This window comes from Lissotriton vulgaris, chromosome 9 (genome assembly GCF_964263255.1).
Source record: "Lissotriton vulgaris chromosome 9, aLisVul1.2, whole genome shotgun sequence".
NCBI classification, from domain to species: domain Eukaryota; kingdom Metazoa; phylum Chordata; class Amphibia; order Caudata; family Salamandridae; genus Lissotriton; species Lissotriton vulgaris.
In genome coordinates this window covers 1,051,304,881-1,051,328,004 of record NC_141697.1, presented here as the reverse complement: position 1 = coordinate 1,051,328,004, position 23,124 = coordinate 1,051,304,881, and the positions used below count along the sequence as shown (strand labels likewise).

Below are 23,124 nucleotides of genomic sequence, written 5' to 3'. Positions count from 1 at the left end.
GAATGTAACATACTGACTTATTAGTTGCTTTGTCAGATTTGTTTTGTTTCAAATGACTGACTTTATCCAGATGTATGAGTTTTCAAAGAGTCTTAAGGATATATTTTATATCTCAAATAAACATGATCCGAAGCTGACCACTGTGTCCTGCCAAGAAAAGCTTGGGTCACCCAGCCAGTTCAGTCCTAGGGAAGCAAGCGGGGGCTCATCCTGGGTTACACGTGATACCACGCGGCATTAGCTGCAATAACATTAGGAGTGCAGTAGAATATATTGATAACAATCTTGCCTAATGGATTCTCAGTGTTTGCAATTGGTAACTGGCCGCATTTTACTAGTGATAGTTTTTTCATGGTATTCCTGTGATTCTCAAGGGCTTTTTACTTAAATCTTGGAGTTGGCAGAAATACTGCATGACTTATTTGCATACAGTAGAAATGTGCTATTATACCGATCATGCATGTATACCTATGTATACTGGTGCTACGCGACAATAATCAGTGTTCTAGAATGTGGTCAAACTCATCAAAGACAAATGCGATTCTTTATGTTGGGGCAGTCCAAGTATAGAAACAAATCAATTAAGAATGTAATAGAAAAGTGGTTGTTGCTTTTTATGGCAGCATTACTCACTATTTATTCTGTTCTGGCGTTTTGGAAGAGCGAGATCGCACTGCATATTTACAAGTTCACCATGAACATTTGGAGAGAGAGAGCGCGAGAGAGAGAGAGTGTGTGTGGTGTGTGTGTGTGCTGTGTGTTTGTTTGTTTTTCACCAGAAGGGGGTAAAAGCCCTGCAAATGTGGGGTTCTCTTAGATATTGAAGGAGGGAAGACTGTCTCTAAAATAAACTAGCAATCTAGTGCACTACAAGTGTGACTACTAAAATGTCCTTCCCTTGCACTCACTCTTTTCTTGTGTATGCCAGTAAGGAAGGAAAACTATGAAATCAAAGGTACCCTCTCTAGCTTATGGCCCCTTGGATTTTCTTGCCTCAGAATGATTTCTGTTGCAGCTGAGACCATTAGGAGCACTGCTATTTTAGATGTTTGTGTCCCTGCCTTCCACCAATTTTTTTAAATATATTTTTATTGAGAGTTCATAAAAATCGAAATTATCTTCATAATTTGTTGGCACTTGGTTTTTCATGCCCTCAACCATCTCTTCCTCTTCTAACGCAACAAAAAGCTAATTCTGATGGACGACTCCTACCCTGACCACTCTACACCCTCCACGTACACTGAAGTTTGTGTTTTGATATTTTGTGATGTGTTTTACTTCGCTCTGTGATTTACTGTCCTGTATTTTGTACAACATACACTTGGCAGTTGGGGCTAGGTTCTTGCTATAAAGATAACATAAATAACGACACCATATGTAGTAAGGTTATTCTGCCTTTGCCACAGTCACTTTGTCAGGAAGAAGGTCGCTGCCCAACTAGGGTTGAAGGATAGTGAGACATGGTTGAACGACTCCAGCCCCCAGATAGGCGTGAGGTTGTATGAGATTCTTTACACATTGCGCGCACAGGGTATTCACACTATAGTGATTCCAAATTGGAACACATAATTGGGTTTGATTCTGAATCCAGATGTTTATTGCATGACACAGATCGTGCAGAAGAGATGCCGGGACATGGCTGTAAGACGGAATGCTACCCTACATTCTAAACAAGATATCTTTGCGAAACTCAGGCTGTATTCATCTAAGAAGGTTCCTCAAACCCATGGGTTTTTAGTACATTGACACCATCAGAATGGCACAGATGGGCTCATCTGCAGTGGCCAGTTCAATCAGGTTCAGGCTTCAATATAGAAAATGCAGGGATATGACACAGTCGAACTTAGATCACCCCAGGAAAGTTGAACAAGGTCAATGTATACATTTAAAAAGCCCTACAACACTTGGCAGGACACGGACAAGGAAACCAGAGACGGTTATTACCGGAACTCAGGAATACACTAGCCGATTGAGCCTGATAAAGTGTACTCTGGCAGACTACCCTGCACCACAAGTGACTTGAATTACAGTAGTGTCTTATATATCTAAACTGGAATGTGTCTTAGAGCGCCTAAGGTTTACCACAGGAATGCAGGCTCCAACTTTGCACTCAACTAAATTTTAACTGGCGGCCACCAAATCTTCATGTTCTGCATGGAGTGCCTTATGGTTTCCTCTGAATTTTTAGCTGTTAATGAGATATGTATGAACTACGTCAATTGAAACCTTGTTATTTATTTCTTTTTGTAGTTCTGCATAAGCAGTAGGCTCTACAGAATGTAAATACAATATATTATTTCAACTATCATTCTGAACCGTTGCAGACGGGTCATCGTCAGCGGATAGTAGTTACCAATTTATACTACTATCACATCTTCACAAGCGGCAATCAGATTTCAGTCTGAAACATCACAACCATTTGTAAAGTGCTGCAAAGCCAATGCAGTGACCGGCTGTGTCCTATACAAATTACAACAACATATACTGAGCTGATTTGCATGTTTACTAATAATTAAATGATGCTTTTATATATTAATGTAGTGTGTAACAAAACTTTGAATGGCCAGGTAAAATTAATTGCAATTAAAACAAAAAATTAGATTTTTACTCCTACAAAACAGCCCAGACCAGACCACCACAAAAAATGGAGGAAAATTGCACTTGACGCATGAATATGTAACATTAGTATAAACTAATAAAATAGAACCCCAGAGTAATTTATGTAATCCGGTCTGAATGTTTTGAGGAACTTGGAAAGCATAACAAGTTCTCAGCTTTTATTGAAAAAAATTATTATAGGAAGATGTTACAATCCTGAACATTTTTTACGCATATCATGGTGAGGGAAGGAAAAGACCATAATTTGTTGACAGGGAGAAAGAAGGGGTAAATTAACCAAGCTGAACCCAAAGAAGCTAAATATTTCTAGAGCAGAGATGGACACAAATGGAACAATGCCCAAAGCTACGCTGATAGCTAAAAATGCAAAACGACCAACTAAAAGGATATAACACGAAAAGATGGACAATAGTTTGGTCTGCCCATCAACCTTCTCAGCATGTTTCATAAAGTGAACTTCACAAGCTTTTTAATTTTTGTGCAATTTTGGCATAGGCTGCAAGATACAAATACCATGGAAATCATAACTTGATGGAACTGTAGAATATACCAGTTCAAGAGCAGAGACATAGAAGGTTTTCTGCAAGTTCAAAGACAATGCATCATATGGAATGGTACGGCAAACTATTCCAGAGAGGGGTGAAGCATGAGACGCATCTACGTCATCTCCCCACACATCTAGTCCCAAGAACCTCCAATAGTTGGATTGTGTCGCAACGAAGCAGGCAAATAGGTGCATATTCCGCAATATCACCTAAGTGTGGTGGTGACTGCCCATTGGGGCATTTAAAGGCTGAGGCGCCGTATTATAGAGTGTCTTCTGCCCTGAACTACTATTGGAAACAGTAAATGGATCTGGGAAGCTCTGACACAGGCAGAAACTTCTTCATTCAATATTAATATGCAACATGGTTCTCTGTGGGAATCTCAGCTCATACTTGGTCATTCCAGCGTGCAATGTGTAAGCACAAACTAGCCTAGATGTTACTATGATGGGAAAATGAAGCAGGGCTGTTAGCAATGCCCCTTGTAGGAAAATACAACTATAAACTTTGAAAGGGTCGGAAACAGAACTTGAGGTCAGTGATGGACATAGCCGGACGGGTACAGGTTCCTAAATCTGAACCAACTTTGAAATATTAAAAATGGAGGGAGTGGAGACATAACTCTGTCGAACTTTGGTTACTGGCGGAAAATGGAGTCACATCCATAAAATATTTAAGAAGCCCTGTCTTAAGGCATCAATGTAAACCATCCCTGGCACCACGTGAAATCCCTAATAATAGCTGGCACTGTCTATAAGTGATATTATCAGTAAAAGCGAGGGCGCTGAAGTAAAATTAGATTGTCCCAAACAAATAAAAATTTGACTTCATTGATCATTTCTAGAATGAACACTTAAATCACTTTTGTAAAAGTATGTTCTGATATCACCAGTACTGTGTGCAAATTTCTCTCCTCTGTTAAGGTTTGGCATTACAACATAAAATGTTACTTATTTATTTGAAAAGTTTTATATAGCGCTGCAAGACCCAGGGGTAGCAGAGCGCTTTACATGAGCATTAAAATTCCAGTCGGTACAGTAGATTCAGCAGGATAAAAAAAAATATATAGACATTGCATATTAGAAAACACTTCTTAAATGAACAAATAGGCTAATAGTTATGGCCATGAGGAGAACAAAAAAAATAAAAAATGTCGCGACAGACAGTTAATACCGTACAGTACCATAATAAAATAGGCAAGTGAGCTAAAGAAGGGTCGTTTAATCGGGACAGGGCTTTCATTTATGCAGTTAAATGGGACTGGTCTGATCCTGTATATATTGTCAGAAACATGCATCTCAGCTCAGATTGGGGACGGGGAGAGGGAGAAATCGGGGCTATTCGGTGAGGAAGAGAAAGAGAAAAGTCGAGTGAAAATAGGGTGGAAGGGAGCAAAAAAAAGATGAAAAGAAGGAAGTCACGAGTTTGAGGGAGTTGAGGAGGAGCTAGAGGTAAAGGTTAATAGGAGGAGGAAGTATTACAGCGGAGAAAAAATCTAGGAGAGAGAGAGGGGAGGGGAGAAGAGTAAGACAGAAAAGACTGTCAAGGGTGGTATGTTATACAAGTTCATTATATCTTATGGCATTTGTGAAAGAGTGGATGGAATATGCATCACATTTGTGGCAGAGTAACCTATCTACCAAACAGCAAATTAGGCCCTAAATTTTAGAATGGGTGGACCATGTGATGCCAAAACTAAGTGATAAGGTCAGTGGACCAGGGCTACGTCAAATAAAAATGTGGTTCAGCGTTCAGACGGGGAATGGGAGCCTGGGCATGTTCTCCACCCAGGCTGTAATGCAGTCTGTGTGGAGAACATGTGAAGTGCGCATGACGGTTTGGCCAGGCCAAGGCGGCCAGCCAAAGCATCATGCTCACTTTAGAGTGCAGCAACCGCTCCTCCCCCCTCGTCTCAGGAGCCTGGCCACGCCCGACCCTGACGGATATTTAAAATAAAGTGATAATAACTTATGTTATTATCATTTTATTTTTTATTTTACACTGCTCCGCAAGCAGTGGGACAATGCTCCTCCCCCTTAGCGGAGGAGCCGCCACTGGATAAATATACCTGTTCATGCACTATTCTCCGTCCCTCCATTGTCAATGTGCAGAGGGAGTAACAGTTCTTAATTTGAGCAGGTGCTTTCCGGTGCTCAGCACTGGCACCTAATCCTCAGCACTGGTGCTATAGCACCAGTTAAGGACACACTCATTTGGAAGGCACATGATTTTCAACAGAATCACAGGATGTTGAGCCACACCGAGATTCGAACCCGGTTCCCCAGCTCCAAAATCGGCAGCTCTACCCATTAGGCCAAGTCCTCTCCAGAATAATAAGTGCCGGACCTCTAGTCAGGAGGCAGTTTGCACCAGCACATTTCTCCTGTTAGCGCCCGGCACTATTTATTTTACAAATTAACCACTGGCAATGAGGACATGTGAATGCTAATATGGTCTGTGGGTACAAACAACCTCACCCGGCCCAACCAGCATGCAGAACCACAGACCTCACCCGCAGTGATGTTCAAGGTGGGCCAGTGCCAGGCTCATAATGGAACTCAAGTCCCATTCCTCCTGACTCCCTTTGTCATTGGTTCTTGGAAGATTACCCTCCTGAAAGAGACAGAGAAGAAGCCTGGCACCATTCACGCAAAATGTACTTACACTCGCTTCCATCGCTCAGTCGATTAATCGCACGCGAATGAATATGCGCAGGTCTAGATTGAATAAGTCGCTTCATGTTTATGTACAGCTGTGCCTTATTTTTAAAAATGGCTCCTTTCCCTCAACCCAGTTAGGCGCTAGACTACAAACACATCATTAACAGTGAGAAGAGCTGAACGTTTTTTCAGGTCCACTTGTGAAAGTAACAGTTGGGCTTTCTTGAAACCTGTTTTCATTTAGGGTGTGAAAATATACAGAAAAGAAACCTTAACTGTGCATAAGTCTGTTGACTTTATGAGGTAATGTGAGCCTGTGTGAGCTTCCACTGTCGAAGGGATTTCTACCTGTCTACAGAAACAGTGCTGGCACCGGTCTGTCTAATGCTGTGTGGAACCTCGCCTGCAATTAATATCTATTAATGTCCCTATTGACAGAAACACATCCCCATCCTGAAGTAGGCCTCTTTCTTGTAGAGATGGTAGACAAGTCATGATTTTGCCTGTAACAGGGCGAGCTTAATGTGGTAACCAAGCTAGCTCAATGGATTGCATGCCTCCTTCTGAATTCTCTGCTCAATGTTTGTAATGAAATATGAGCATAAGGAAAAAAAGATGTTTAATTTAAGAAAGTTTTTTCAGTGAATGCTGGAAGATTTTTTAAGCTATGCTGCAACGCTATGCTATCGAAAGAAGCTGAGCCCCTGTTCCACCCAACGCAGACTTCAGCCTTACGTAACATACCATACCATTGCGGCCCATCCCAGCGCAGTCCAGCCCAGCACTCATCCCACCCTACTAAGTGGCACACACACAGTCTTTGCCTATGTACAGAGGACCATTGACATAGCGCCTGGCTGACAACCATGCCCTAGCCATCCTACCATCCAGGGCTCGAGTCGGGTTACCACGTGGGTGGACAGTGTCCCCCCACTTATTTTACTGGGAGCTCGATAACTGGAGCAAATGGAGCCACACATTCACTCTTTGGCCTCTCTGGGGCGAGATAGGAGCTCATTTAGAACGCTGCTCATGCGCTGGCTTCCCTGATGCAATCGCATCTAAGGGGTGAGCGAGGGGAGGCAATGAGTCGGATGGTGCAAGCCACCTTTCGTGACGTCACTTACCGTTGTGACGGCAGCGTTCCCCCACTTCTTTTTTAAGGACCTGTGCCCTCCGACCATCTGTTAAATATCTGTTATTCTGCGCCAATATACCCACGGGCGAATGAACACTTTACAAATACACATTATGTTATGTTACCCTACCCAGACATGTGGGGCCTTAATCCATGCACAGCAGGATGTGATCAGAGAGCCTGGCAGTAGGCCTAGCCCTAAGCCACGCCCTCTCCCACCCAGACCTGTGTTGAACGACCTTTGCCCCATAACGGTCTCAAACACATTTGAGAAGCATTCAAACTCACAGAAAAAGGGTTATCACAAGACTCAAGACAGTCACCGTGTCTGAGTGAAGTCAAGGGTTTGGCCAGAGCCAAATGTCATCTCAGAACCTGCAGTGCACAACCAAAGGGCGTGTAAAGCAGTTTTCTGGGGGCACATTGGTTGGGCACACTTGGTCAGAGGCTCTGGGGGCTCAGGGGTGAGGTGTTCGCCATAGTCTAAGGCCAAACCTTGTGGGGTTTTACATGAAGCAAAAAGTATAAGCATAGACAAGCTAGGCGGGCTCTGCACTGTACAGTGGATTCTCGTGGGTAATGTGATTAAGCAAAGAACATGGCAAGCCTAACGACATGTATGGAATGATGAAGCATGCAGTGCACTGTAGTTGCTTGCTTTGGTCAGGGGACAAGGTATAAACGTTTTTATTTTAAACATTGAAAGACTAGGTTAAAAATAATTTCTTTAGTCAGAAGAGAAATATTGTTTGGTATTAAAAAAAACATTACATTTCCATACAACATTTGAGGTGATGGGACATTAGGGTTGAGATAATAAACCCCAAAAAACTGAATATCACCATTAAAGGTCAGCGTTGAGTCAAAGCTCCCCTTGGTAACTCCTGAATTCCTGACTATTAGCCGATCGCCTATATTTTGTTTCACATCAGCAACTTAATCATCATGCTTTAAAAATTATTTTTAAATTCTGAAAAACCTTTGTATTTACAATAGTTTTGAGGGCCTGGTGCATTTCCTTTTGTGCCTCACTGCTAGAACCACTCATTATCTCACGCTGCCTTATGGAGCAGAAGGTATGTTGACATTTCGCAGCCTCCCAGACAACTTATCTATGTTTAACTTAGACCGTATCTATGTTACTTTGGAACAAGTACCTAACTACCTAAAGATGCTCAACATCTTTGTTTTCTTATCTCCCCTCGAGACTCTTTATTCTGCACCTGATTAGGGTCAGAAGTTAAAACACAACCAGGCTCTCTCACAAAAGTTCACTGGAAATCTAAATCTCTCTCTTTGCACCTAGTAAATTTCTGCTGGTTAGCCTTCACAAATGAGTTCTTGTGAATTATGTTACCGCCCCATTCGTTATTCACTAAATCTGAGTGGCAAACATAATTATTATACTACGAAAGTCTTCTGTATGCTTTGCACACAATATCTTACAGGGGAGCTTTACATGTCTCTACTCTTCATGAGAATGAACCTCGCAAATAGGTTTCTGAGAACTGAGTAACTTTCTGCATTACTTTACTTGTCATCTGGGTGGACCTTACAAACGTTTTCCTGAAAATTACAAACATAAGGAAGAAACCCTGGCTGTGCAGTGCTTAGATTATAAATTGAATTAGCACCTTCTGTGTACCACTAAGATTGGCTGAGGCAATAAGAAGATGAAGAATACAGACAATAGGTACTGGTTTTGTCTACATTCTAGGTTCGGGGAAAGACTGAAGCAGGTAAATGAAGCAGATTGAAGCATCTGAGAAATGTGTCTGCATTTGGTGTTTGAGATTGGGGACAGATGCTGCCTGATCTGTTCTTAAGGCCTAGGAAAGGCAGAGGTACCAGGCCAGTGGCGGCTGCCACTGAGTAGCATGGGTGAGGCGGGGGAAGAAAAATAAATAAAAAAATTACTTACTTTGCTGCCGTACCGCCGCCTCGCATCATCCTCTTCTGTTCCTGCTTCAAGCAGGAAGCACACCCAGGCTCCCCTAAGCCAATCACAACTCTACAATGCAGCATTGTGATTGGTCTGAGCGCCGTAGTTCAGCGCTTAGACAGGCACTGGGAGCCTGTGCATTTTCCTCATCAGGCTGTGCATTACAGCTTGGCGGGCCAAGGCGGCCGCCCGAACCGTCATGTCCTCCACTCCTCCCCTTGCTGGCTGTGATACAACCAACCGACGCCCCACCCCGTAAACCTGCCGACAACAGAAAAATAAAATGATAATATGTTTATGATGATGCTCAAAATGCAGCGGGGGCGCTCCTTTGCCTTATCGGAGGAGCCGCCACTGTACTAGGCAATCCTCCTAAAATGCACTACTCATTTTCCCTGGAGCCCAGGGCCTAGTTACTGTCCTGCGGTTCATCACAATGTCAAGAACTTCCCTTTTGGACCTTGACTCTCATGGAGTAGCGAGGTTGAACAGTCATAGGAAGGTAACATTGGTTTAGGAACTCAAATACAGTTAAAGGGTAAATAATATTCAATAACTTGAATATCCAATCCATGCTATTGCTTTTTCTTTAGAAAATAGGATTTTCTTTATATCAGCAAAATACAATAGATCCCTAGTAATTTATTCCAACTCTATGCATTGACAATATGAGTCCCCTTAGTAGATTACAAATCAGTCCTCAATACATGTATTCAAACACATGGCTACGATCAGCTGTTTTTTTCGTGCGAGCAGTTGAGAAATGTTAGTTATTATGACACCATCATTGGCTCTGGGGACTGGAACCGTTTACCTGAGAGAGCCGCTAGCCCAGCCATCCCCAACAGCGTGGACACGGACCGTGCACCACCACACCAGTTTAGAAACGTTTGTAAGAATATCTCAGGTGTGTCTTACTTGGTTGTGCAGTATTCGTGTAGAAAGAGTGAGTTACCATGATTGAGAACTTTACATCAAGATTGTACCTGTTTATATGATTTGTTGTGTATGTTTTAATCAATGTTTATGGTTTTTATTACTAATAAACGAATTTACCTACCTATTCGTGTATCATGGTGCCAGATGGGCTTTTAGTTTGACACATTCACTTGAGATAAATCCTGTTGACTGCGGGATGGCTGAGAACCAGAAGGGGAAATCACTACATCCATGTCGGTTGCGTCCAAGGATGGTACAGGTGCTGACGGAAGGCGCCTTCAACCACAGTGGGGTTTTAAAAGAAGCAAAGGTATAAGCATAGACAGGCTAGGTGGGCGAGGGTGGCGTTCACTCAGATCTACAGTAGTGATGAGACCCTCCCAGTAAGGGTACACTGTGGGTTACCAACATCTGGAGCACAAGGATACCCACAGAAGCCAAAATGTCAAGGGGGCAAAGATTGATCAGGCTTCAAAAAGTTAGGGCTTAACCACAGGCCCTCGTTCCTCAGTTCACAATGTCAACACAGCAACAAAAGGAAAAGACCTCTCATAAAAAGATATGTAGAGAGAGGATCTAGGAAGCAATCTTAGCACTGGGGCAACGCGTTTCGAGTGAGACACTGGCAGCAGCCTTCTGGCCTTGAGCAGGTCAAACGCAGACCTGCTTGATCTTGCCCATACTGGTGTGAGAAACACAAACCCTTCTTCGTTGTGCTGTTGCAGTGTTTGTGGATCCGAACCAGACAGACAACAATCTAAGCGATACTGGTCTGCGCAGGAAGGGGGAGACATGAACAGCAGCAGGATTTGCGGATGGATTAAGATGGAACAGTTATCAGCAAGGTAATTACGAGCTTCTATGGAAGCCCAATGTCTTGGTTCAGCTAACAAAATCGTAGACTGCCAGGCAGGGGTTCCCCTATTCATTTTGTATTCACATCATACTAGCTATATACACCCCAGACTTGTGGGGACGCGAGGGGATATAGGCAAGGACCTATACCGCTAACCTGAAAGCAGGTGCCACCAACTGACCATTGTAGTATGCTCTTAAGAGAAAGGGGTCACCCACGCTGAAAGGAAGACAACATGGATTAGACCTCAGTCTTTAGCAGAGTTAAAAACTCTGTTGGGAGCAGTATACATATTCACTGTACCGTACCTCTTGCACGACTCATGGTACTTGTCTCCTGGACATAAGAATACATCAGATCAGCCAGAACCAATGAATTTAGGAGCAGAGTGGCAAATCCTTAGCGCGCCAGGGGCTACTGACCCTATAACCCACATGCGGCTAGTTGTAATGACTGTGTCTTGCTCTTTCCTTGCATTATGCACCTGTGTCCTTTGCTCAGGCTCAAGGCAGGGCAGCTGTGAATGCAGTTAGCAGAGGGCAATAAAGCATAATATTACATTTTTTTAATTTGGAGCGAAATTGGATGCTCTAATTGCAATACGTAAATAATTATTAGTACATTGCCTGAACAAAAGCTCTCTCACAACAAACAAACACTTTTAGAGACACTGGATGGAGGGGGGAGCTGGCAAGGCTGACAAAAGTATGCGTCAATGTTAAAAGTTGGCGTGCATAATAGGTATGGGAAGAAAGATGAGAGCAATGAAGGTTGGGTCAGCATTTGTGGGGGCGGGGCAACAAGAAGTATGAGAACTGTTAGTGTCAAATTAAAAAAGATTGGGAACGTGGGAGGGGATGTGGCATAGCGACCAGAGCTGATGACTTTGGAACTGTAGAACCAGGTTCAAGTCTTGGCGTTGGCTCAACATCCTGTGATTCAGGGCAAATCACTTAATCTCCCTGCCCCTACAAATAATGAATCTGACCTTCTGTAATGTAACTGGGGTTGAGATAAAACACTCCAATATCTCCAGGGCGAGTCTGCGCTGTATGAAACTGAAGAAAAAAGAAAACTTTGCTCCAAATAGATCCCGCCCACTTAAACCAGTGCTTAATGGTATTATTGACTTCAGAACTTATCTATAATGCTAGATATTGTCCATTTACCTTCTCATGAACCCTTGCAGATTAATTTGGAACATACGTCAGGTTAGGGCCAAAAACAAGTGCTATTGACCAGCCTGCACCCAGGGCCAATAACAAATGTTATTGACCAGCCTGCAAACCCCGGCCAATAACAAGTGTTATTGACCAGCTCTGCATCCAGGGCCAATAACAAATGTTATTGACCAGCCTGCAAACCCCGGCCAATAACAAGTGTTATTGACCAGCTCTGCATCCAGGGCCAAGAACAAGTGTTATTGACCAGCCTGCAAGTGCTGTTGGCCAATCCAATGGTCATCAAGGCTACGTCATCATTGGAGGTGTGCACTGCAGATTCACCTCGAGGTTAACGTGTCCTCGTATCGAACCCTTGGCTCTCCAGCTCTCGCAGCGAACTCCCTGGTTGAAAGTGCCTCGTTGATGTACGGATTATTTAAACACAGGGCCCTTCTTCAATCGCTCAGCTTTGGAAAATGACTCATCTGGCTCTGAAAAGTTTACTACAAGGGACAAGCGAGAAATTGTGCAGACAGTTCCGAGTTTATGCCGCCGCGGCCAGATGATGTAGGGCGTGTTTCGCCAGCATTTGCACTTCTTGTAAATGATAGTCGGAGGCCACGGCGCTGGCAGGCGGGGGATAAACTGAGCCGGTTTGTCTAAAGTTGCTTATTTTGTAGCGTGTCGGATCTTGGCATTCTGCAAACATGGCATCACCCCGCACGAGGCGAAATGCAATAATGTTGGGCTGCGAGTGATTTCCCCATTCCCTGCGGAGGGAGGAAGACACGTCCAGTAACTTGAGACCTCTCCGCAGAAAGCTGGCGTCCCTCCCCGAGCTCCGGGACAAGTTTTGGAAGCAGAAGTCGTCGGACGGGCCACTCTTGGAGCCGAGAGTCCGCGCCTTGGCCGCGGCATGAGCTTGGGGCGCGCTCGGAGCGCTTTGCGGGCGGGAGCGTCGACTTTCTTCGCCTGACAGGAGGGCCGCTTCCCCTCCCCGTCACTGCCCCCCGAGGTCATGATGGGAGATGGGGGCGCATTGTGGAACTTGATGTGGAAATACTGCATTTCTGTTCGGACCATAAGGTACTGTTCATTTGTTTATTCTGGAGTTTTGTAAAGTGCAGCGCTGCGAAACGACCCCCCTCAAGGCACGCGTCTTCCCATCCACATTGGAGGCTGATCTGGAAATACTGACCAGTATCACGCCCGACTGTGCCATCTGGATGCTTTTCCAACTTGGAAAGCTTGCATTATTTCCTCATATTTTGGCTTTAAGGCGTACAGTGCACTGTGACCCAGAACTCGTGCGTTTTTAATCGGTCAGGAACAGGTTTTCTTTGCTGTTCAGGTGGCTTTGTCCAGCAGAATCGCCCTTTGCTCTTTTAAAGTTTGAGCAGCTACAAATTCATTTTGAACGTTTGCTGTGGTGAGATGTTGTGAACCGAATATGTTGCCTACTTTTGAAATTAAATCCTGGCTAAATGCACCAACTTGTGTGATTTTCTGGAAACCACTCTATATCCCTGTGCTGTAGTCTCTTATCAGCCACAATGTGAAGCACTTAAGACTAAATGGCATTATAACATGCAGTACACCAAATCTCCACGCGCACCTTTGCATAGCATGAACTTGAATCATGGATTTGAGTGTAACTTATGCAGAGTAGTACTGGTTACAACAAGGAACTAGCATAGGGAGGACTCTAGAGGTTGTCATCAGTCATTTGCAGGTTTCCAGACTGAGGGCATCTGGGGTCTGCTGGACACATTAGCAACTGTGGAATCATAAGACATTAGTTCTAATGTTGGTTGGTCCATTTTATCAATATGTGTGATCCTGGGCAATTTAAGTTTTGTCACTATGCTGTAGTTCCACACTTTGGCGCATTTAGGAGCACTTTGCAATAGGTTGGATGATGGGAAACACATCAATGTAAGAAGTTAGGTTATATGTTATCTTTTATGATAGATTTCATCATCTGTTGGTGCACAGAAACCAAAGAAACACAGGATACAATCATATTTGCATTAAATGTTGACGTTTATTCCATCCCGCTACATCACAAAGTAACCACCTGGGTGATGGACCACTCCTGTAGAGTTCACACCCACTTCCACCCCTCGCCCTTCCACAGGTCTCTTATTTCCCTAGCTGTCCGACCTGCCCAGCAAGCTTCACCCCAGTTTTTTTGGGCCTGTTAAAAATACTCAATTCAAGCACACATAATGCTGAAGCTTGGAATGTGATTTCCACATGAGTCATTCATAAGGCCTGCCTGTTTTGTTACCCATGTTATTTACTCTCTTAAGCTAAATGAGCAGTTGTAAATGATGTCCTTTTCGAGGCACATTTGTCTGGTTACTCACATTAGTGGGCCCCATGCCTCTTTCATTATGTACCATTAACGCTAGTGCAGGATGCACTACAGCCCTGCCGTCCCAGTCACAGACCGCAGATACAGGGCTGACAATTCAGGAATGACTCACTCTTAATTATTGTAAGTGGTGTTTTCTGTGCCTTTGTGTTTGTCTCTGTAGATCATTGCAAATCTGATCGATTTTAACTATATTATCCTAGAAATCTGTGTGTCAGATGTCAGTACCCCAGCCCAGAATTCCTAATATCGTACTGTAATACGTTGCATTACAGCATAATGCAACATATATACTACTGTAAAAAAAAGCCCTGAAGCCTGACACCAGTGTAGTATGCTCGAGTCCACAAAAAACAAGCACTATGATGTAACATGCTCACCTGTGCATGCAAAGAAAAACCTATTTCATTGTTCCGTATACTGTAGTATATCATATTTTGTTGCTCCAAAACCCAAGCTCACACCCAATGTAATCAATTCCAAAACAAGATCACAAGAACAGTTACGATATCGATTTCCCGCTAAAGGTACTTCACTCCCAGGGCTCACAGTCCCCGAGAATGCCCTAAAAATGTCATATAAAACAAAAAATTAAGGAGAAGCACTGTAGGCGGTAGGCGGTAGTCAAAAAAACAATATAAACAAGAATAGAGTATTAATATCTCTCAATAAGTCCCAATCCAGAGTTACTGATCATCGCTTTTAGTTTCATATAGATGTTGAGAAACAGGAATGGTTGAAACGTTCATTATTTGTTTCTTGCTTGAAAATAACACGGATATGGACACAACCAACGTGTTTCGGCCCATAACATCGGGACTTCTTCAGGGCTGTTAAACATATACATGACAAAACATAAGCCACATACAAAACATTGATTTGTGCAAATTATAAACATCAAGTGCACAGTAAAGCAAAATACAAAGCACCCATTTATAAAACATATAACTATATTAACACATAAGACATTTTAAAAGAAGTTTGATTAGTCGTTTTGGAAAACCCAAACTTAAAACACTAAGCCAATGTATAATGCCCCAAATTGAGAGCCTTTAAATAGTGTTTAAATATTTTTATATCGTTTTCAGTCGCATGTTCCAATTCTTTAAACATACCATTATTTCTCAAAACATTCTTATTAATACATGTTCACAATTAAAGTTTCACCAGAAACATATACCAAATGTTCTAACTCTGGTCCAACCTGTATTCCAGAAAATACATTTTAGCAGAACAACAAGAAACCTAATTATTGGACACAATTAGATTTTGTTGTGATACAACATTTGGTACATGCTGTCAATTTGGGGTGTTGTACGTTGGCTTGCTATTTTAAAATTTGGGTTTTCCCAAACAACTGATTAAGCTTCTTTTAAAATGTATTTTGTGTTAATATTGTTCCATGTTTTTTTAATTAGTTGCTTTGTATGGTGCTTTACTCTGCGCTTGATGTTTATAATTTGCACTGATCAATGTTTTGTATGTGACTTAAGTTTTGCCATGTATGTTTATTATATCCCTGAATGAGCCCTGTTGTTATGGACTGAAACGTGTTGGCTGTGTCCATCTCCTTGTTATTTTCAAGCAAGAAATAAAGAATGAACATTTCAACCATACCTGTTTCTCGACATCGATTTGAAACTACATGAGATGATGTGTAACTGTGAATTAGAACGTATTAAGAGATATTAACGGATGTACCATGTTACAACGCATACCGTTACAACTACCTACTATTACAACGCGACCATTACAACGCATACCATTACAACGCATAGCGCTTTGAGGTGCTGGATAGTGGTAAGTATAATTTACTATTCTAACTCCAGTCCCCGTGGACCCTAGGGAAGGTGTTGGATAGTAAATTATACTTATTCCCTATCCTAGAGCGCCCCCCAGCGCAATGCGTTGTAATGGTATGCGTTGTAAAAGTCGCGTTGTAATGGTAGTGCGGAGTAACAAAAGCGTTGTAACAGGTGTATACCGATATTAACACTCTGTTCTTGTTTATATTACTTTTTTGACTTCCACCAAAAGTGCTTCTCCCTTATTTTTGCTTCACTCTCAATGTTGACTGTAGATGGGCACAAAATTACATACTGTAGCATACAGTGTTCACTGATATAAGCTTTACACTTTTCTAAGTATGTGTGAGTGTAACTGCAGCACACCATTACATAATGTAATGTGTACCCTCGGTTAAAAAATACAAGCCATTAGCCAGTGCCTCAACAAATAACGTGATGGGTACATTAGTATAATTGATGCATACTGTCCTTCTGTGCTGCACATACCGTCCACATTGCTATATACTGTCATGTACTCAGTAATCTCTAATCAATGAGGTAATTATGGATGATACTGTTGGATTATTATCCCTCGCCACTGTCATGCTGAACCCTAGGACAGTGATATTATGCAAGCTACCCCAAATGTCGGTGCCAGCCAATGAGGGCTAGTCCTAAAAGTTCATGAGAACTTGCGATGTCTGTGCGAAAGTTAACCACAATGTCCACTGTCCATTAGGAGCATGTAATCAGCTGTCCCTTGAGAAAAGCATCTTGTGATTGAAGCATTGATCCATTTTCGTTTAGTATACACTTGTTAAAATCTTTAAACATTATTGTCAAGCGGTCTTTGTGCACATAAGGCTGAAAAGGGTAAGTGGCAAACCAACCCGAGCACTCTCTGGTCACCTGGCCGGCTCCCCACACATGAATGGAATTGGAGTGGCTTAGGCACCCTTGCCAAAGATGAGCCCGTTGGCCAACTCAATAGGGTCATTGGATGGGGAATAAGATGCTGCTAACAGTCAAGACCACCCCACCAGTGGCAGCGGAACTCACCTATAGCATCCTGGGAGGCTTCTCACTTTAACACCTGTGGCTGCGGGGTTCTAGAGATGTGTGTGTAGAAATCTGGGGCGAGAGCATGAGCACTTGTGCCCTTGACATCACGGATCTCGTCATTAATCCGGTTCACCCTCCAACTGAGGACACACTGTGGGTAGATCTGGTGTTAGGAAGAGGCACCAACTAATGTCTGTCTTTAGACAGGAGGGGTGGAGTTGTGGTTGGGAGGGACATAATCATTATTTGTTAAACTTGAGTCTCTAGGACATGCACTTGTCCCTCTTGCACTGAGCTCCCTGACTTCTCATTCATATTCAGGCTGGGTTCTCTCTATCCCTGTTGCTCTCAGATCTTTTTTCCTTCCTCTTAAAGGACTATACACAAAACTCCTTTCCTCTTCCCTGCCCACTCTCGCCTTCTCAATCGCAGGTGCAGCTTTCCTTTCATCACTCCTCTTTCCACCAGCATTGCCACATTCCCTCAATCCTAAAAATGCTTTGTGGCAGGTCATCGACCACACTCACTGAGTAGGTGTGAAACATGATTGACATTCTCTCTTTGTATTGCATAATCGATGTCCCTTTCCTTCACTCTTTGCTGCTTTGTACTCCCCTCCAAATACTAACTCTCATCTCTTGTTAATTTTAGCCCAACCCCTATACTCGCCCTCGCCCGGCATCTACGGTTCAAGTCCATGGATGAATCATACATTTCTCTTCACTTTCTCGGAAGCTAAACCACTCCCTCCTACCTACTGAGGCAATCTACTAGCACAATTGTTCTGTTAACATCACGTGTTCCCACTCCCATACACATCTTCCCCACTGCTATTCTCTTGGGCGCCTCCCACCTGCACGGTCCTTATGCAGGCAACCATAGCCAGGATGACCCTTAAAACCAACTGAGCAATGAACAATAATTCACAAACAAATCACCCATATAATGAATAGACCACTAACATTTTAGTCTAATTCAACACCTAGACTCACTTACCAAGGCCCCAGCTTGCCTGTTTCTATTCAGCGTAGTTCAGGGTGGATAGCTTAAACACACACACACACACATTCAACGCTAATACACAGTGACTAAAAAGTACTGCAGTAACAAATGTGCTCTAGTCATTTACTGGTAACAAAATACAATATTAATAGAAGATGTCCCTATGCTTCTGTTCAGCCCTGCATTCTCTTTATTACTAAAAAGCATAAGGCCAGATGTACTAACTTTTCATACATACAATGTTGCAAGATTGCACCGACTCGCTGTGAATGAAATCAGATTTAGCAAACTGATATTTTTATTAATATAGATTGGGTGACAAAGATTAGGAGCGGGTCGCAATTTGACCTAAATTATTAATGTGCATGAGACAGGCCACCATTTGTGATTCACTCAGGTTGGAAGACGTCTCAGACTACATGTCTGTGATTCCCATTCAATAAAGTAACTTCTGTTTTATTTTTATTTTTTTATTTTTTTAATCTTTTTTTATTGAAGTTGTATTCAGATTATATACAGCATACATAAAAAAAGAAAACACAGAAAAATAACAATTACATTTAGTTTCAACTTAACGTAATGTTAAACCAATTTACTCAAAATAACATCCCCTGTTTTTTAAATGCAGACCATTTTCCTTAAATGAAACGGGACTGTGGTTAGAAAAAAAGTGTATTTTTTAAATGTTTGCTTAAGAGTTGCCAGTGATCCCCTGACCATTGCCTACTCCCAAGCAACCTCATTCCAACATTCACAAAAGGGAGGGGCTTTATAAAAGGGTTATAATTATCACACCCTTCGAGGAGTCTGTAGCTGTTCCGTGGTTTGCAACTGGAAATGTGGTTTCAAGCTATTGATACACTGCATACTGTATCACAATTTGGAAGAGACGCACCAAAGAAGACCCTTCCAGATTGGAATTCGGTATCTTTTTGTCCACCCAATATAGGATTCGGTAACCCTACAATGAGTCACAAAATGGGTTCACTATACACCTAAAAGCCATTTTGCTATCTCAAACCCTGTGATTTTGTGAATCGCAGGGTCTTCGACCCCCAAAGTGCTTATTACATCTGGTCCATAATTCATAACTGTTCCCTTTTATGACAGCAACAATTGCCTCATCACTCTATCTCCGCTGAAGGTATATTTCAAGCTAGGCACCCCGCACGTTGCTTTGGCACATCGGTTCATGAGGCACACAGTAGGACATCCCTGCAGGGGCATATAAGAGACAGGCGGACCCCCAAGTGATAAATTTATTTATTTTATTTATTTTAGAGTTTTCTATAGCGCGAACTTGAACCGATTAGGTTATCAGAGCGCTTTACATAGCACCAGTTCCGTTACAAGTTATCACAGCAGTTTACATAGAATCAGTTACGTTGCACATTTCAGGATCTTGAACCGATTAGGTTATCAAAGCGCTTTACATAGGACAGCCTTCGATGTCCAGTGCCCTCCTCCGCCGTGTAGCGGGGGACCTCTTCCAGCCCTCCGAAGTCGTCGAGCTGTCGGGACTAGGCTCCTGGAATTTCAGCTGCCCCTTTACAACTAATTTGTTTGAGGTCATGCAAACACTAGTGATAAGGGTCAATTACGTACACATAGGAAGGGATATGACTGGCCAAACTCTAGAAGACGCATAGGGGTGGAATATGGTGTAAGGACTTCAGCGAATACCAAAGCTTAACATTATTGCAATCGGTCAAAGGTCTACTGCATACACTAATGATTAGAGTCATCTCTACACACATAGGGAGGGGATATGACTGGATAAACTCCAAGAGTCACATAGGCATGGTATATGGTGCTAGGTCTAAAGCAGATACCATTAACTAGAGTCACTACACAAGACAAAGCAGAGTTCCATAAGTGTGGATGCAGCCACAGCACAAAGGGAGGGTGGGAGGGATGCAAGGGCATGGAGAGAAGGGGAAGCACAACAGGGAGGAAACATTTGAGGGTCATCCACAGTGAGAAGGGCTGAGGCCAGGGGCATGGTAGGGGGCAAGAGCCCAGAGAAACTGTCCGAGAACAGCCGCAAAGTGTCGGTCAGAACAGAGCAAAAGTCAAGAAGTCCAGCAGAGAAGGTGGGAGCCCAGGTGAGGGATGACGCCGGAGGCCAGCCGCAGGCACGTCGCCATCCTGGAGAGCCTGCAGCCATCCGGCTCGGTGGGCGTGAGAGAGCGCAAGGTGGCAAAGGTGCAGGTGCGATTACGCGTTGTCCGTGAGGCGCTGCCACGGCAGCTGGTGGGCCGTGCGTGGATACAACCGCCCTGGAAGATGTGTGGCCTCCGGGAGACACGAGCAGCCCATTCAGCACCGGAGCCATTGGTGCCATGCTGCAGGGGGGGAGGGGTGAGCGATCCAGGAGATCCAGCTCCTGCTGCAGGACCACGGGGCAAAACGGAAGTGGCAGAGGCCCCCAAAGCAGCAGCGGGACGGGTGGCAGGCCCGACAGCCAGGAAGAGGGCCGCCGGAGAGGCAAGAGGCTGGGGGGAAGTTGGGGCGAGCCAGAAGAAGCGGCGATCGCCATCCGAGGGTCGCCGCCGGCCGCCATCTTGAAGTCAGGCAGGCGCTGGGAGGATTCCCTCGCTGGGGGACACCGCCGAGTAAAGACAGGTAAAGATGGGGGAGGGCAGGTAATTCAGAGTGAGTTGTTCACTGATTAGGATGCTGGAATGGTGAAATTTCCCTCTGGAATTTACCAAACTTGTCTCAACCCCATCCACTGTGGTTCCTCTCATGAGTAAGATTTTATTCCTTTGATGACAGTAGTGTATGTGTAGTCCACTTGTTTTATGCAATTTTGCAACTGTGGCATATTATGTATAATTATGAATGTTTCACATTTGCCACATAATTCACCATCTGCTGCTTAATGTTCAGATTTCACCCAAAAATTGTTTCTATATGAAACAGATCAAAAGTTGCTAAAAAATGAACTAACACGTGGTTCCACGCAACAGTAGACCCGTTGCAAAGGTTAAATAATGTCCTTTCAGTAATCAGATGCTGTACTTAGGTTCTAAACTGGTATTAATGAGGTACAACCCTCCCAAGATAGTATTAATAGGTGTTGAAATGACAACATAAGGAATGCTACTACTGCTGTGCTGCATTATGCATATCATTTACATTTTCTTGCTGCATAATTCTGTGAACCCTGCCCCATATTTTTGCCCTCCACTGACGCATTATTCCAGTAGCCCAACTTACAAGGCAAGTGTGGTGATGGGATATCTGCTATTAACTGGTATAGTTACAGCCTGCTCCCCGCATTTAAAGAGGGGGCTAGTGAAAACAGCTGCCGCCATTGCATATGTAATGGAAACCCCATTTTAACTGGCTCGTCAAACACCTCCTGGTGTTTTTCTTTCTTTTGCTGCACACATTTGTCTACTATAAACTTCTATGTTTAACTGTAAAGGATTACTTGCTGGCAAGAGGAACCATAGTTGGTGCTTTGTAAAAATAAATGTGAGGCATGAGCACATTTTCCGTGTGGAGTTGCTCGACTGCTTAGTTTAATACAACACCTAGCGCTGGCTTAACCCAAATCTCAAAGGTTTTTTAGCTAATTCCATCCAGGACCCCTCTGAAGCAGGTTAATACTGTTTCTTCAATTTCCCAGCAGTCTCAGCAGCGTTGACAGGGTATAACCTTCTCTAGGTGGGGGAGTAAATTGCTCTGAAAAGCAGTGGCGGCTGGCTTGTACCGAGAGTGGTGAGGCAGGAGGAGGGGACACAAAAAAGAAAGAAAGAAAGATATTGACTACCTTTCACACTTGCTGTGCTACGTTGTCCTCCCTCGGGTGTCTTCTCTCCTCTTGGAAGTTCCGGACCAGGAAACTGCACTGCCCAATCCGGGCTCTGCTCTCACAGCAGGAGAGCAGTGCCAGGATTGGATAGAGCAGGTACTGACAGCGCTACCAAGAGCACTGGAGGCCTGCGCTTTCTCTAACTGTCTTAAACAGCTGGGTTAGAGAACTTTAACCCCTTCGCTGAGGGGGTTAATCCCCCGCTGTGCTGAGGGGGAGGGGGGCGCGCACAGCGCTCCCATGCTCATGACGAGCTGAGCTCGTCATGAGCTACGGCGCTCCTGTGCTCATGACGAGCTCAGCTCGTCACAGGTGTATTGCCTCCCGTGGAACGCTCAGCACAGCGGCGGAATTCTCCCCGCACCTGAGCGTTCCACGGGCCTTGACGAGCTGAGCTCGTCATGAGCACCGGAGCGCCGTGGCTCATGACGAGCTCAGCTCGTCATGAGCATTCAAGGTGTTAAAATGCGCATGTCTGGCTGGCTGTCCCAAGATGGTTACCTAAAGAGACATGCGCATTTTAAAGCGAACTGCTCCCTGCTGCTGCCATTCGGCAGCACTGGCCCCGCGCTGTCCTGACACTTAGTTCGGGTAGGGGTGCTGAAAAATAAAATGTTAATAAATAAACTTTATTACCATTTTATTTTTCAGCTCAGGGGCTTGTGGGGCGATTTTCCTCTGCTCAAATGGAGGAGCTGCCCCTTCTGAAAAGTAACTAGGTGCTGGCCCTCTGCTACCAGACAGTGACTAAGCCCTCCTTCTCTGAGGAGTGAGTACGCCACAGTTTTTTGGCAGGAAGATAACTGCCCCCATCTCAGTTTCAGAGGACTAGCTCTTATCAGGAGTAATTATAAACTGGGGACATTGCTAAAGTGCTTCCTGCTGCTGTGAACGGTTGTGAAAAGCTGATGTTGGCAAGATGCCCCCTACTCGGGTGAGTGATTGCAGGAAGCAGATGTTAGCACAGTGATGCCTGCTCCAGGCAGTGACAGCAAATTTGGGGGCTTTAGAATGATGCTTCCTGCTCTGAAGAGTGGTGAAAATTAGGGACATCGGAAAGGGGTCACTTTTCTGGGGTGTGATTAGGGTGATCACCTCACTCCAGGTCATCATGGATGGACATTGTCTCCAGTCTTGACCTTTTCAGGTGCAAATGACTGACTTCAGGTGTGTCAGGTGAATTAGTTCAATGTAATTTACCTGACATCTTC

General features: G+C 43.9%; 1 protein-coding gene across 5 annotated transcripts in view; it reads left to right on the top strand.

Moving 5' to 3' along the window:
* Nucleotides 1-23,124, top strand: part of IQSEC1 (IQ motif and Sec7 domain ArfGEF 1) — a 691,123-nt gene that overhangs the window by 291,768 nt on the left and 376,231 nt on the right. The window contains exon 1 of one of the 5 annotated variants that reach the window (XM_086938994.1): nt 12,398-12,948. The exons of the other annotated variants lie outside the window; for them this stretch is intronic. Coding sequence (XP_086795120.1) covers nt 12,881-12,948 — 68 coding nt within the window. The 5' untranslated portion in view covers nt 12,398-12,880. Of the gene's footprint in view, nt 1-12,397; nt 12,949-23,124 lie in introns of those variants that run through there. 5 annotated transcript variants of the gene reach the window in all.